At 51.1% G+C, this 14975-nt stretch overlaps 7 protein-coding genes across 7 annotated transcripts; 2 read left to right on the top strand and 5 right to left on the bottom strand.

Annotated features, from left to right (window-relative positions):
* Positions 1 to 2382: 2382 nt before the first annotated feature.
* Positions 2383 to 3739, bottom strand: PFLUO_LOCUS8494 (uncharacterized protein; the record flags this gene model as incomplete). The annotated part of the gene is made up of 2 exons (XM_073786235.1): positions 2383 to 3322; positions 3378 to 3739. The coding sequence occupies 2 exons, from the start codon at positions 3737 to 3739 to the stop codon at positions 2383 to 2385; spliced, it is 1302 nt and encodes a 433-aa protein (XP_073642510.1).
* Positions 3740 to 4414: 675 nt separating this feature from the next.
* On the bottom strand, positions 4415 to 5386 carry PFLUO_LOCUS8493 (uncharacterized protein; the record flags this gene model as incomplete). Its single annotated transcript, XM_073786234.1, has 1 exon — positions 4415 to 5386. The coding sequence occupies one exon, from the start codon at positions 5384 to 5386 to the stop codon at positions 4415 to 4417; it is 972 nt and encodes a 323-aa protein (XP_073642509.1).
* An 81-nt stretch (positions 5387 to 5467) lies between these two features.
* PFLUO_LOCUS8492 (uncharacterized protein) lies at positions 5468 to 6422 on the bottom strand (the record flags this gene model as incomplete). The annotated part of the gene is made up of 2 exons (XM_073786232.1): positions 5468 to 5731; positions 5805 to 6422. 2 exons carry the CDS (start codon positions 6420 to 6422, stop codon positions 5468 to 5470), a joined length of 882 nt encoding a protein of 293 aa, XP_073642508.1.
* A 1598-nt stretch (positions 6423 to 8020) lies between these two features.
* Positions 8021 to 8891, top strand: PFLUO_LOCUS8491 (uncharacterized protein; the record flags this gene model as incomplete). The annotated part of the gene is made up of 2 exons (XM_073786231.1): positions 8021 to 8113; positions 8166 to 8891. 2 exons carry the CDS (start codon positions 8021 to 8023, stop codon positions 8889 to 8891), a joined length of 819 nt encoding a protein of 272 aa, XP_073642507.1.
* Positions 8892 to 11401: 2510 nt separating this feature from the next.
* PFLUO_LOCUS8490 (uncharacterized protein) lies at positions 11402 to 11804 on the top strand (the record flags this gene model as incomplete). The annotated part of the gene is made up of 2 exons (XM_073786230.1): positions 11402 to 11668; positions 11724 to 11804. The coding sequence occupies 2 exons, from the start codon at positions 11402 to 11404 to the stop codon at positions 11802 to 11804; spliced, it is 348 nt and encodes a 115-aa protein (XP_073642506.1).
* Positions 11805 to 11895: 91 nt separating this feature from the next.
* PFLUO_LOCUS8489 (uncharacterized protein) lies at positions 11896 to 12483 on the bottom strand (the record flags this gene model as incomplete). Its single annotated transcript, XM_073786229.1, has 1 exon — positions 11896 to 12483. The coding sequence occupies one exon, from the start codon at positions 12481 to 12483 to the stop codon at positions 11896 to 11898; it is 588 nt and encodes a 195-aa protein (XP_073642505.1).
* A 291-nt stretch (positions 12484 to 12774) lies between these two features.
* PFLUO_LOCUS8488 (uncharacterized protein) lies at positions 12775 to 14687 on the bottom strand (the record flags this gene model as incomplete). Its single annotated transcript, XM_073786228.1, has 3 exons — positions 12775 to 12868; positions 12921 to 14420; positions 14494 to 14687. 3 exons carry the CDS (start codon positions 14685 to 14687, stop codon positions 12775 to 12777), a joined length of 1788 nt encoding a protein of 595 aa, XP_073642504.1.
* Positions 14688 to 14975: the final 288 nt, after the last annotated feature.

The following is a 14975-nucleotide window of genomic DNA, read 5'->3' as shown; positions in this document are numbered from 1 at the left end:
TCCAGGAGAGACCCACAACGATGTACTATATGTAGTCCAGCAAGAGTCTCTATCCCAGGTGCACTATTATTCTATGTAACCTATTCTATTCAGAATCATGTCTCATCTCAGTCATAGCACTGTTTTCCTTCTTCAAGTGACGTGCTCCTTCTCCTCTTCTTTGGGAATCCGAACCCAGAACAGTGTGATCAGTGCTCCAATGATCTCAGCCGCCAGGGTGAACCACCAGATCGCACGTAGTCCCTTCAGTCCAATATCACCATCGGCCCCTTGATCCACTTTGGTCCCAATGGCGCCCGCAACCGATGTCATGATTGCCGAACTGAGATTTTGCACGGTCACTAGCAGACTCCCGGCACTACCTTGGTAGGACCGACGGACATTACTCGTAATGTAGATTGATGCGGCGGCGAAAGATAGGTCAGGGCCGAAAGTGACAAGAGCCACTCCAGGGAGAGATAAAGCCCAATAAGTGGTACCTGCGGTCTGCGGCAAGAAAAATGCCGGACCAAGTGCAAAGGCAAGCATAGAAGCCAGATAGATGTAATGGCCCGGGATGACGTGAAGGGTACGACTCACGACCCAAGTTGCCAAAACCCCCACGATTGCGTTGGGAAGGAGGAAGAGTGCTACTGTCAGAGGACTGGCATCCTGAATGCGGAGCCAGAACTGGACAGCGTAGAATTGCCACCCGCCAGAAAATGCTCCATACCCGACGAAGTATGCCACCATAAGGGGAGTGAAGCCGGGAGTTTTCCATAGTCGGTTAGGAATCAAAGGGCGCGCAACCCAGTGTTCGACAAAGAAAAAGCCGACAAGGAGAAGAATGCCTACGATAGTCAAGGCATATGTATATGGAGTCCACATCGTGACTGATCCTTGGGTAAGACCGAACAGCAAGCAAACGCAGCCAGACACCGCGAAAGCGGCCCCAATGTAATCGAACTCACGGAGGGTCGGAGCCTCAGTGCCGGCAATATCGGCCACTGGACGCAGGCGAGGGATCGTGCGATAAGCAGCGACCAGACACAGGCCAGATAAGATGGCATTTGAACCGAAGATCCAAGGCAAGTGTGCCTTTAGAGCACCGCCCTGAATTGCCCCGAGCCAGAAACCAAAAGGTGCAGTAGCCGACATGGCTGAGAAGACCCGGTTTTTCCGAAGACCTGGGTTGTATACCCGACCGAGGATGCTCATGGATCCGGAAACAAGCACTCCAATAGATAGACCTTGCATTGCACGGACGATATAAAAGAGTATTGCAGTAGAAGGCTTGATTGAGAAGACGCCAATCACATTCCACAACATCAACCAGCCAAAGGCCCCTACCATTAGTAACTTAGGCGGGGCCAAATCAGTAAGAGAGCCTGCCACCACAACAGAAAGACCATTGGCGGTGCTGAAAGATCCAACTAGCCAGGGAAGCTCGCTGTTGCTGATGGCCAACGCTCTTCTAAACTCTTCCTGGTTGACGGTGATATCCCCAAGAAGAAAAGCAAAAAATAGAAGACCGGCCGAGCACACGAGAACAAAGATCACTTCAGAGGTCAAACTTCCCAGTTCCGGTGGAACGCCCTGCGACTTCATTGGAGGCGGCGAGCCTGCTTCCTCTGCCAGATCTGGCATCCGGGTAGGAGAATGATGCTTCACAGAACGGCGAGTTGTGCTCCGCTCACTGTGCCGGGATGGCATGGCATGAAGCTCGAAATGTTCTTCAGGAGTCCGGTCGACATTGGAAAGCGTCCTGGAGAATGTTTCTAGCACTTCACCCATATGGGAATCTCGCCGAGTTCTTGAAGTGAGGACTGTGTGTAGCTCAGTTGTGGCTACATCGTGAGAATTCGTCAGTTGCGTGGATTCGTCAGACAATCTGCGGCTGGATGTGTCCCGACTGGTCGACGGAGAGAGGGAGCGACACGAGTGAGTTGACCCCAAGTCGTCCTGGTAGACATGGGTGCCGGTCTTGGTGCTGGTACCGTCTCTGTCTACGCGGGGTGTCATTCTGTTGTCGGGAAACGGAGATTTAAACCCCCGTGAGAATGTGCGTCTGGTGCAGTCAAAGACAATCGGATCATCAATAAAGAGGCAGATCGCGTTTTCTAAAAGGCAGCAAAAGATTTATGTGAAGAAATTTTCCCACGCGCTCTGTTGGCAAAAAGAACGGAGCAAATGTGACTGACGGTGGAGACCGAACGTCATTTGTAGGATTGTTGAAGCATTTGGCTAAAATACCCGCCAACCACGGAAAATAGGTTCCGATTAAGCCCAGTCAATCAAACACAACAGTAAAAAGTATAGTTAGACTACATGTAGTTAGATAAGAATACCCACATTATTGCCCCTCATTTTTCGTGGCTGGCTCACATAGGCTATGTTTTTGCCTTATATCCACTCGAACTTATCATTTAAATACTGATGAGCGCGAACGTCTCCAGAACGCGCGTGGCCCTCAAAGTTTTCTGCACGAGCTGCCCGACCACAGAGACGTCCAAGCTCGCCACTCTCCTCAGGCGAAGTCACTTCCTGATAGGTAACCGTCTTCAAGTACTTCCCAACCCACAGGCCCCCAGTAAACCGTGCCGCCCCACGAGTTGGAAGGACGTGGTTGGTGCCAATGCATTTGTCGCCGTATGAAACGCACGTCTTCTCACCTAGGAAAAGAGCTCCGTAGTTGGACATCTTCTCCAGTGCTTCCCGTGGCATCTGCGTCAGAATCTGAACGTGCTCAAACGCGAATTCATCCGCGAGCTTGTAGGCTTGATCCAAGTCTTCGACGACAATAACCTCTCCTAGTCGGTCCCAGGACACCCCAGCAACGTCAGCCGTAGGTAGAATCTTGAGAAGACGATCGACTTCTTGGATCGTTTTCTCGCCCACGCTCTGAGAATTGGTGATCAGCACCGCGGGAGAATCAAGGCCGTGCTCGACTTGCGACAAGAGGTCGGTTGCAACTACAAATGGATCCGCTTGCTCATCGGCCACGATTAGAATCTCTGTTGGACCTGCAGGGAGATCAATGCCTATTTCCACCCCAAACAGCTGGCGTTTCGCCTCCGCAACAAAAGCATTGCCTGGACCGGCAATGAAATCAACCTTTTTCATTGTTGAAGTTCCTATAGCCATGGCCGCGATGGCCTGCACGCCACCTAGAATGTAAATTTCGTCCGCGCCTGCATAGTGCATTGCCGTAATCGTGTTCGCGGGGATTTTTCCGGCAATCGGCGGCGTACAGGCGACGACGTGAGGCACCCCAGCGCATTTGGCTGTAAGAATCGTCATATGTGCCGATGCTAGAAGGGGATATCGACCGCCGGGGATATAGCTGTCGTTCATCAGTAATTATTTGAGGTATGCCTGCCACTGGAACCGAAACTCACGCGCCAACAGAGCTGATAGGAATATTTTTCTGTCCTAGATGTACCCCGGGGCGGATCTCCATCTCAAAGTCCTTGAGCGATGCTTTCTGAGCCAGAGCAAAGACGCGCACATTCTCTTGGGCCTTCTTGATATCATCAATGATCTGCTGAGGCACAGTGGAAATGATTTGTTGTATCTCATCTTGCGAAAGCTTGAAGCTGCTGGGGCTCCATTTATCGAATTTCTCGGAGTAAGATCTCACAGCGCCATCGCCTCTGGTACGAATGTCATCGATGACGGAGCGAACGATGGCAGGCACATCCGTCACTAGAGCCGGTCCAGGCCCGCTCGAGCGGTTTGGTTCTTTCAATCTCAGCGCCATATTGCGAATAGTATTGCTGAAAGTAGAGACACGAGAGAGCAGCCAACAGCGAGAATTATTGTATGTTGTTACTCAAATGCCGAGCTTTTCTCTCCTAAATAATTATCCATGGAAAGCTTAGGAATAAATTCGGCCTCGGTTCCGATCCCGGTGCAAACCCCGCTCTTTCAATATGTAATGGGAACGTGGGGATGCGGTTTAGTAAAACAGGATGTGGGGAGATGGCTACCAACCCAGACCAGAGTTCTAGCTAAACATTTGCTCTGGTTAAGAGCAGGTTGGGCAAATTAATTATCAACCGGACGAAGGCGGAAGCACTTTGGGGTGTATGTCTTCCGTCTTTGCATGTTCATTCTCAGAATTCTGATTTACGCAGATGCTTCTGATATGACCATTTCGGACCTGGCAGTCAATGGTCTAACAGCAGCTACCCCGCCTCAAACTCGATTTCAGTGCGCCACCTTTCCAGGGGCGTCAGGAAAATATGCGATCTTTGGCTCAGAAATATCATAGGGTTGTCGTCTACTAACGAAGTGGCAACTTTGCAGTGCTCTGCTGCCAAGGCCTGCAAAGGGATAAAGATGGAATATAAAATTATCGTCGCAGTCATTGGATATCATGTTGACATATTCATACTAGTACATAAATGGATTTTGGGGTATTAGTCACGGTACATCATCCTCCTTCGCGGGCACAGTGTCCCAAATCGCCCATCAATTGAGCCAGACTTTGCACCAGAGGTGGGATTGTCTCATTGGGCATCTGGCCCCGAAGCAAGTCTTGGACCACCTGCATCACCGTCGCAGGGTCAGCCAGGAAGGCCGGTCCACCTGGACTTTGTAGGGCTGGAAGACCGCAACCCAACGTGACAAATTTAGATACGTCGGCAACCTCCTCGCCATCTAAGAACACAGTTGGTCCACGACTGAAGAGGTGAGCTGCCGGGCTTCCAAGAAGCTGAACATTCTTGGCCTTGGATACAACGCTATATGACCAAAAGGCCAGACTGGCATAATATACGCCAATAGCCAAAAATCCAGTCAAGGAGCCAGGTGCCATCTCGCGAGCCGCACGAATAGTCTGACCTGCATGCCAGACAGCTCGCCGAGAATCTGGACTTGTAATCCACTCCAGTGCAGAATTGTATACGCGGCGTGCTTCTTGTTTGTCTTCCTTCCCAGCAAAAAGCTGTAGCTCCTCGAGGGACATATGGAGGAGCATTGAAACAACCTCACAAACGAGCACAATCTCCGGGCGAGATTGAACGCACAATTCGGAGCACACCATGCGGAAATGTTGAATTGCTTGGTCCAATTCTTGCTGACGGGAATTGGTCACTAGGGCATGCCAATGCTTCGAGTCTCCAGTCGAGATAAACCTCAGTCGATGATACTCGTTGATCATGGCCGACATGCCATGTAGAAGAACCAAAGCCGTCAATTGGGTATCAATGCGGTCTTGGAAGACAAATAATTGAGACATGTCACGAAGCAAGTCGGCGAATGATGGAACGCGCTCTGTAGTCATCGACTGATGATAAAGCCTTTTCCATTCGGCAGCTGACTTAGCTTCCCATAATTGGCGCTTCGCCGGCAGTGGGAGTTCCAAATCTGCATATGAAATGAGGGGGTTGACGTTGAGGGCCATGGCTGTCTGTGCATCATGCAAAAATACATGGTATACGAGTCTGCAAAATTAACCGCTGTCGGAAAGATAGTCTAGTCAGTCTTACCTCTTGAAGGATTCTTGCTCAACCCATTCTCGCCACATGCGTTCCAAAGCCTCGCCGGTATCTTCGACAAGAGGCACAATCATAGTATATACCGAGCGACGAAATCTCAAAGCACGACGAAGCATTGTTACTAATGGCTGCGTGAAACTCTCTGCTATTTCCGTCCTGCGTCGATTGCCACTCCAGATACCGACGTCGATGGTCAAGGAATAAGCCTGGGAAATCCGGAGATCGCGAGTGATACTATTGTCACTTTCAAACTGTGATGCGTGAGCTTTCCTCTCTGTTATTTTGGGGAGTGATAGTTACCCTCCTAGGCATATATAGCCGCACGATCTCGGCCAGGGAATATCCAAGTTTTCTGATTGTTGGAACCGTAGAGCGAACGGCAGCAGCGGCCGCCAGCGCACCAAGGATGGCGGGTTCTTGCTCATTCGGTTGGAAAGTTGGTCCATGGACCCAAGAGTCCACTCCATGTTTTTGAATATTGAAATATTGTTGAATCAATCCGTCCAACAAGTCAGTACTGGGAAACGATCGCATAATGCGGCTCAGGTGGGCCTTTTGACTGGTCTCTAGAACCATACCGAAGATCCGGTCACGGCCGCTGGGCGACAGCCGCTCACAGAGAATCTGACGGTCGGATGTCACGCTGGCCTCTGGGCTATCGATTGTCTGGGGGATGGACAGATTCTCATGATCGTTGCCTGCATAGTCCCCGTGACTAGGCTTCCACGCTGACAGAGAGGAGCGGTGATAAGCCTCGGCACCCATTGCGATACCGCTGTCGGCATCGAAGTGGACATTGTTTTGTTCTGTGAGATGCTCGTGTAATTCCGGAAGGAGATTTTGTGAGTTATAAAAATCAATCAGACCGAAGTCTCCATCATTCAGGTCGAAGTCAAACTGCACATTGTCTAGCGCACCGTACTGGGTATATTCTGGAAACATGCTGGACGGATCGGGATCATTATACCGAGCCAATGAGGGAATTAAAGAGTCGGGGATGAAATTGGGGAAGAAGGTGCCATCGACGCTGAAAATGCCACTTTCCTGGTCATTGGGAGACACTGCATTCTGTTAGCACGCGCTTGGGTTGCTGAACCACGGCGGCCTACCTCTATATTCCAAAGAAACCTGCTCGTCACCGGTAGCCATTGGGTTCCGAGAAATGGCCATCTCCGGGGCTCTGCGTGGCGTCGCCAGTATATCGGTGGACAGTAATTCATCTATTGGGGTTGAAATGGGCGAAAAGGCTGTTGCTACAGGCGTTGCTAGATGGCCGTCTGCGGGCAGATTTTGCTGGAGCGGCTCCGGGGGCGAATCCTGCAAGACATCTTGCCAATCGCACTGCAAGTTTCGCTCGTGACACCGGCGGCAGGGCTTTTCCTCGTCGCATTTCAGCTTCGAGGAGGCACATGCTTTACAGGCCTGTGATACCCGGCTTTGCTTGATAATTGAAGAGCTTCGCTTGCGCTTGCGGTCGCGATCATGCACATGGCCAGCTGAATGTCGTTTTAACAGGTCTCTTCAGGGAACCTGTTAGAAACAGGTCGAACGAAGAGAAGGGAAGATAACTTACGGTCTGGCGAAGCCTTTGTCGCACACATCACAGACATAGGGCTTTTCGCGCGTGTGTGATCGTACGTGGCGGATCAAATGGTCCGCGCGATTATAATGACGTTTACAGAAACCGCATTGAAAGTAGCCTCCGTCCTTGGACTTTGTGGAGGACTGTGAGGCGCCCGGATGGTCGTCTTTGACAGGTGGATCCTTTAACATTGTGAGAAGGCTTTTCGCCTTGGGAGAGGATGGGGGAAGGTAAAAGGGGAAAGCAGTCCGGAGGGGCAAATGGGGGGTTTGCTGGATTGGAACAGACTCAGACGGCCATCCCGCACGATCTGCGATTAAGACGGACGGACGATCAGAGGGACAGCCACTCTCAGTTCCACCCCTCGCCGCTGGTCGAAGAGGTTCAGCGAGATGATCCGAGAATTCCGGTTGTTGTGGGGAAGCCTGCAGAGCCCCGCTGGCCTGCTCCCAAGCCGCTTGAGTCAACGGATTCCCCGGATTTTAGTATTTGGGCTTGCGTAGCAGCTCAATTATTGGGGTGCTGGTTTGCCCATAGGCCTTTTCGTTGGCCTAGACTGCAAGACATGCGGGGTATCTCCATCTCCGGAATCGCAATGGACAAAGATGTCGCAATGCACCATGAGGGGCAATTTGGGACAAATGATCTGATTCACACCAATAGCAATTTAATGCTCGGCAGTAGTATGACTGAAGCGTTACGGGTTGTTGAGGGCAACTGGGACAGCGGGAGGAGGCGACCTGTCGGGATGTGGGGGGCCACATCCGAAATCCACATCAGGTCAGAATAGTATCGTATTCAATATATTGGTAATAGAACGGGGCCTCTAGGTTGGCAGTTGCAACCTATCTATCTTCATCATCACAATGGGTTAGTTGTTTCCCTGCTTGGGAAGATCTTCCACTCATCCAAGTATGTAGGGCTTACTCCAGTGCACTTCCTTTCCCATGGCTCAACCATGATGCTGGGCGAGGAGTCCGACAGTGCTAATTACTGGAAAAAATGTGGAGATGAAGCACTGGCACGCAAAATCAAGGGCGTTGTGATCATGGTAGGTCTGCTTGTGTGGTTATTTAGCGTTTACAAAGACTGACTATAGGCAGGGTGCCCATTGGGACTGTATGGGGGACCGAATTGAGCTATCGACAAATCCTAGCCCTGGGAAAAGCCCTGTTGCATATGTGAATCCTGACAAATACGTCGATTATAAGCTCAATCCTGACCTAGAGACTACCGAGCGCTGTATTGAGATGCTTGCCCGCGAGGGCTTCAACGTCGGCGGTAATCCAACTTTCGAATGGATTCATGACGTTTACCTCATTCTCATCCGCATGTTCCCCGGTGGCTGCCCGCCGACTACATTGGTATCGGCCAATGCTCGCTATGACCCTCATTTCCATATGAAAATGGGCGCGACGCTAAGACCACTGCGCCGGGAGAATTACCTGATCATTGGCACTGGAGGTGCTGTTCACAATCTATATCGGAATCGCTGGGCTCCGATGCTTCGATTCCGGGACAACTTTGCGCTGGAAACACCCCCAGAAGACTGGGCTATGGAATTCCGACAGGCTGTTGAGGATGTCATCATCAAGACCTCGGGGCCGCAGTTGCGCCGTGCGATGACACGACTGATGAAGCACCCGCGCTTTCGAGATGCACATGCCACAGATGATCATTTCATGGCGGCTTTGTTTGTTGCGGGCGCCGCAGGAGACCCGGAGGACCAAAATACCCCGGCAATGATGGGCGCAGAGGACTGGGAGCTGACCAATATGTGCAACTCGCAGTTCACATTAGGCCGGTGGCCGAAGGAAGTTGCTTTCTGATGGAGTGACAAAAGATTTGGCTAGTTTGCTTTAGATCTGGAAGGCATAGTTATGTTATTCGTTTTTGTTGATCAGATCAAAGCATTGAGCACATTTCTCAATCAAAAGAGCAAAAATAGTTATCCGCCGCCAGCAACAGTTTAACTTTTGAAACAGGGGCCGATTTGTCTTGCATCTGTAAGAGATGAGTATTAAATAATTTGATTTAGATGCAATGGGACGCAAATTATCGAGCGCCAGAATGTGACATCTCGTATTAAATCATCCACCTGTATTTCAACGGCCAGGGAGACCACGACTTTTACGAATTGCTCAAGTCCCAGGAGAAAGGAGATTCAAACCCGGATCAACAGGGAAACTGCTGGGCAGCACCACATCGTGCTTGCCCAGCTCCGGAGACACAGCCAGGCTAGTTCGAGGTTTTCCCCGAATGAGGTCGGTTCTGATCTTCCCACAGGACGGTCTACTACACAGTTGAGATCCGGATTTAAGAGAACCAATGATGCGATGAGAATCGGTATCATGTATTGTCAATTATGACTCGAGATCCTTGCTGCTTTCATGGCTACGTTTTACTTCGCAAAGTAGGAGACAGTATAATTGACTACCTATCCAACAAAGGCTTCGTCCTATCTCCGGTTCCGCATGAAAGCCAATGTATAGTACCCCAGGGTCGATACAGTCGCCACGAGTGATGCCAAAGTAATCAGCCCGCCTGTGATAATTCCTTGTTCAAAGAATCCAATTTTGAACCCTTGCCGCTGCTTTGTTGATGGAAGTGGGGCAAGAGATTCCTGCCACAGGGCATTTGCTTTGGTCGGGTTGCTGTCATGCAAAATGATATGAACATCATTCGAGCTTGCGGATGCGACTATAAACTGAGGCCGCGAAAGCTCGAAGTGGGACTTGGAATATCGAGTTTGGGTATCAGCAGGCGTGTTCGCTGGAAGAGCCGGACCGACTGCATGCACGGTCAGCATTTGCAAGAAATTGAACAGATAAGGAACATACTGAGCATGTGGCTTGGCGCATGGTTCACCCACGAAATGTGGGCGTCGATAAACTGGGTCAAGTACTTCGCTGAGGCTGGAGAGGCAAAGGCATAGGTCGCAGCCAGCGTTTCATTGCTGGTCTGATTAGCCTCATATGGGGAATCATCGAGAGGAAAACATACAAATTAATATCTATGGCATCATCTAAGCTGGTGACCGCGTGAACCAGCAAGACTTTCTCTTCAATCTTGCGCTGGAGCAAAGGGGATTTCCTGTCCATCAAATCAGAATAGTTCTCCAACTCTCTGAAGCTGCTTACCGGTCCTGCACTTCGACCACACCCCAGCTATCTCCTGACACTAACACTCGCGAGCCCCTGTCTTTGAGAATTGAGTTCATCAAAGTACTAGAAGTTGATCGTCTCGGGGAGGAGGAAGCTTGTCTGGCATCTCCATTCTCCCCAGCTAGATATTTCGAGGCATGCTGAATTACGGCCCCCATGAAAGGCTTCATGGCAAACTCGTGCACAAGGACCACATCCGGAGAGTACGGTGAGCGCCCACCCAGAGCAAAACGGGCAGTCACAAGAGCCTCCGCAGCTTCAGAAATATTGCCCGTGCGGTCAACGACAGCAACCGTCCTGGCCCCTGCGGGCGAGATAAGACCGTTGACAGCATCAGCAGAGTCACTTTGCACGACCATAAAAACTTTGCTCAGAACTGCGGCATCGGGTCGTTGTCCTGTTATGGCAAACGTGTCGTGGTCCAATGCGCCCGGGAGAAGTCTGCGCAGGAGGGCCGGCAGAGCCATAGTATTTTGAGGAAGCTGTAAAGTATTATTATACAAACTGATCTTTCTCAAAGACAAAGCTATTGTTGGAGTCTCAAGAACTCACCTCGACAACCACACAGTTGCCTGCTGCAAGAGCTGCACTCAGCGCAGATATGACTGAGAAGAACAAAGTATGTGTGCAAGGCACGATATAGACAATGCCTGTGCCACGCGACGCATCGTGGCTGTCCTTACCATTGGCAATGCGATACTCTTTCTCAAGATCTTTCTCCAGACTTAATGACAGATAATGCGTGCGAATCTCTTGCAGAGCAAAGACTACTTCCGCACGAACCTCCTGGCGCGTATGCCCAGAGTCGGTGCGAATGGCGTCTTGAATTTCAGAAACATGTTGAGTAAGAATTGTCTGCAATCGGCAGAATTGTGTCTGGCGATACCGAATGTTTTGGGTGCGGCCGTCGATATTACCCGCAAGAATACGAGAGAAATCCATATCGAGCGTGGATGATGGGAAGTGTGGATTGCCTCGCGATACTTGAAGCAAGCACGCCCACTTTACCAAGCTCCCCGAAATTATGATCTCGGAGCTTCCACAGCCTCCGTCGCACATGGCCTATGTCCCGAGATTCCAGATCTCGGGATGTGGGGGAGATGCGCGGACGCGGGCCCAGCCCCAATTGAATATGACCGAGAGAGGTCTGCCATGGAGCATTCTTTCATGCAATCATGTCTGCCACCGCAACAACAACTACGCAATCACTATCCGTCCTCGCTGACTACGAGGTCCATCACAGCGGTGTCGAACAACATTATGCCACCGTGAATCCCGCGCCATCTTCCACCCAGCCGGCCAACTGGCCCTCGTATCACCGTCGTATGCCAGCTTATCGTCCAACCAACCGCAATTTGGATCGTATCGACCGTCCCGCTGGATCAAATGGAGTCGAGTTCACGTTCATTCAGGTGATGCTACATGGAGTTTGGCTCAATGCGGTACGTTTTTCTATCGGACTTATTGTGTCGACCTTCTATTGACAAAAAGGCCTAGTCGGTGGCACGGTTATGGCGATTTACCGGCGGGAGGATCAATGATAAACTGTTCCACTATGAAGTAGGCGGGGAGTGGTAGTTCTGATTGCAGCTCCATATATACATACACAATGATCACTCAAAATTGTGTCGCAGTATTATGCTCGTCTATGTGTATGTACAGAGTAAGCCTAAGTACTGCTCCTAACACCAATGCCGTCCACCACCTCACTCAGCCCTTTTCCGCCAACCTCAATCTCTTCAGACGGCATCAGCACATACAGCATCCGTGCCCACTGTCCCTTCTTCTCGCTTGTGACCGGATCTATCACGTCGGGAGTAACATTCCTCCAGGCATGGTTTGTCCCACGCTGCACAGCGACGTCCCCACGTTTCATCAGTCTCGTCTCACCCGAGTCCAGCACAAGTTCGACCTCCCCCTCCAGGACAACACCATAATCCAAAGAGACCGTCCGATGCATAGCGCTCAATGCATAGGGCTTCATATCCACAACCCGACAGACAGAACCACCAGAAACTGTGATTCCCGGTGGATTGGCCAGGTAGTTCTTGTACTCTGCAATGTCGGCTTCTTTGTTCAACTGTGCAGGAAAGTGATCAGAAGTATAGGCCAGACTGAAATCGGCGCCATCACCAATGGGCTGCACGGGCATGGTATCGGGCAGGGCATTAGAAAATATCGCTTTGCCGTCACTATTGTGGGCGGTGATGAAGCGATTGAGCGGGCGGATAGTCTTGGAGGTTCTGGTGGAAGCCATGGTGGAAGTTCTTGAAGAAAATGAATGTGACTGTTTTAGGAAGACTTTGAGCAAGTATAAAAAGCCGGACACGAGATTGGCGATCTATATTTCCCACCGTTATGTGATGAGAACTACAGGTCGATCCCCTCATCGGGACCACTTTCGACCACATCGGAAGTGGGGAAACGGTCCTCGGCCTCGAAGGACTTACAGTCAGGGTAGAAGACTGAAAATTTGGCATATTAATATCCTGCAGGGCTTTGCCAAAATACTAGCATTCAGTATTCTATGATCTATGTCCTTCCTATCTCATTGACTGGCAGCCGGGATAACAGGCAGAGTCAAATAATTGCCGCCGAGCCCAAAATGGATATGGTTTTGGCCTTGGAAACGCTCGGGAGCCCTAGTGGATATTTAGAGACATGCAACTACGATATAGAGAGATTCGCACTTACCGGTCAATAGGTGAGTGGTGTTGGAAAATTCCACAGCCTTGGGTATCGCCACTTGCGACCTCCAGCACGATCTTACCTCGCTTCTCGACAACCACGTTTGTTGGCCACACTTCTACATCCACTGCATACACTTCGCCGGGGATCACGGGCCGCACATCAGTCGAATAGTAGTTCCGGTGAGGCAACCAGGGCCGGTTTCGCGGGTGTTCGTGGTTGACTTGGCGCATGCTCACGCGTAGCCATCCCTTGCACAGGGGAACTGGATCGCCCGCCGTGCCAGTGTAGAAGACATCCTTCCCGGCGGGAGAGATATGGCGGAGGGTTACGAACAGATCCATGTCCTGAGGAGTGGGCTGGCCGGGGTTGGCACTCATTGACACGTTCAGGTGGGCCACGACATGACCGGTAATTTCAGTTTCCGTTTCAAATGGAGGTGTGGTGAATTGGATTAACTGAGGGTTGTCGAGCGTGCCCAGGGCTTGGTAGGAAACCTTTCCGGAACGAGGCTCCTTGGGAGGTTCCGGAGTGGCGAGGAGTTCACGCTGAGAAGTCAGATAGAACCGTGTGTACTGGGTCCGAGCGATAGGCCATTCATTTTCGACTCTGCGAGGGAATTTTCTTTCGTCTTCGGCATTATTAAATCCCACGTCACCTTTGCGGAGGACGATATCGACCTTGGGCGCAGTACCTGTAGACCACCCGGCACGATCATCCCCTTTGAGGAAAGCATCCAAGAAACTTCGTTGCAGCTCGACCTCTTCAGCATAGTAAAAAGGCAGATCGTGCCGTCCAGTGATAAACCGCAGATACTTGAGTTCTGAAGCAGCATGGGTGTATCCCTCGACATTGCCACGGAGATGCAGCAAGATACCACCCCAGTTAGCCACCGATAGAAGAGGCACCTGGATGTCCGACATGCTGTATTCCTTGGAGGCGTAGTAAAGGTCATCTCGGAATCGGTTTTCGACGTTGTCAACTGTTTGATCCTGGCGATTCTGAACCAGCTCTTCCTCGGGCAGGTCACCTTCAATGGTATCGGGGCCCCAATTCCTTGCGGCCCTGCCTGGTAGTCCATATTGGTTGCTAAGAACCTGGCGGTCCCACCAGAACTTGATGAATCCGTTAGACAGGATTCCACCATGTCGACAACGATCCCTATAGTAGTCCGACATACCCTCCCAGGGAATGATGCAGGAAAGACCCTTGGGCTGGCGGGCAGCTACGCGCCACTGGCTGCCGGCGAAGTAACTGATCCCAAGCAAGCCAACCTTGCCCGACGACCAGGGCTGTTCGGCCGCCCACTCTACCACATCAAAGAACGCCTCACTGGTGCCCCGGGACATGGTGTCTAGCTTACCCACCGATTGGCCTGTGCCACGCTCATCGGCTCGGACGACGGCATAGCCATGGCCCGTCCAGAACTTGGGATCAGGAGTCTCCCAGGCCGAATGCTCTGACTTTTGCTCGGGATTTACTTCGCTGAAGCTTTTGGAGAAAAAACTAAAACGCGGTCAGATTTTTGGGGTGAGGGGGAGGTTGGTTTTGAGGTTGGTGTAGAAGCAAGTGAACGCACGCTTCGTAGCTGATGTCCTTTCCATATGGGCCGTAAGTGACAAGCACGGGGCATTTCTCTGATGTCTTTGGTCGAAAGACATTGCACCGGACCAGACCCGATTTGTCCTTTAGCGAGATAGACACATTCTGCTCGAAAATGTAGGGGAACGAGGTCTCGTCGCGAGTAGTGATGTCCTGGATCTGGTTCGGCATTGCGGTAACGACAAAAAATAATGCAAGCAAACTGTTAAAAAAGCGCGGCCTGGGACAACTGCAAATACCAGAGTTCATATACAGATTGCATCAGTGCCTCTTCTCCGCTCTGGTTCTGGTGGTGTCTCCGCAGACGTGGAGCCGAAATGGTGTCCCGAGGCTTTACAACACTCGAACTACAGGCCCGGTGAGCCGGGAGGAACCGAATGGAGGGGTTATTTTGGTATGAGCAGATAATTAATAGTCGGCACAAAGACCTCGTATCGAAGTTGAATCATCCCGTTTATT

This window comes from Penicillium psychrofluorescens (genome assembly GCF_964197705.1).
Source record: "Penicillium psychrofluorescens genome assembly, chromosome: 5".
Lineage (NCBI taxonomy): Eukaryota > Fungi > Ascomycota > Eurotiomycetes > Eurotiales > Aspergillaceae > Penicillium > Penicillium psychrofluorescens.
Note: the sequence above shows the minus strand (reverse complement) of the source record. Positions and strands in the feature narration are given on the sequence as shown.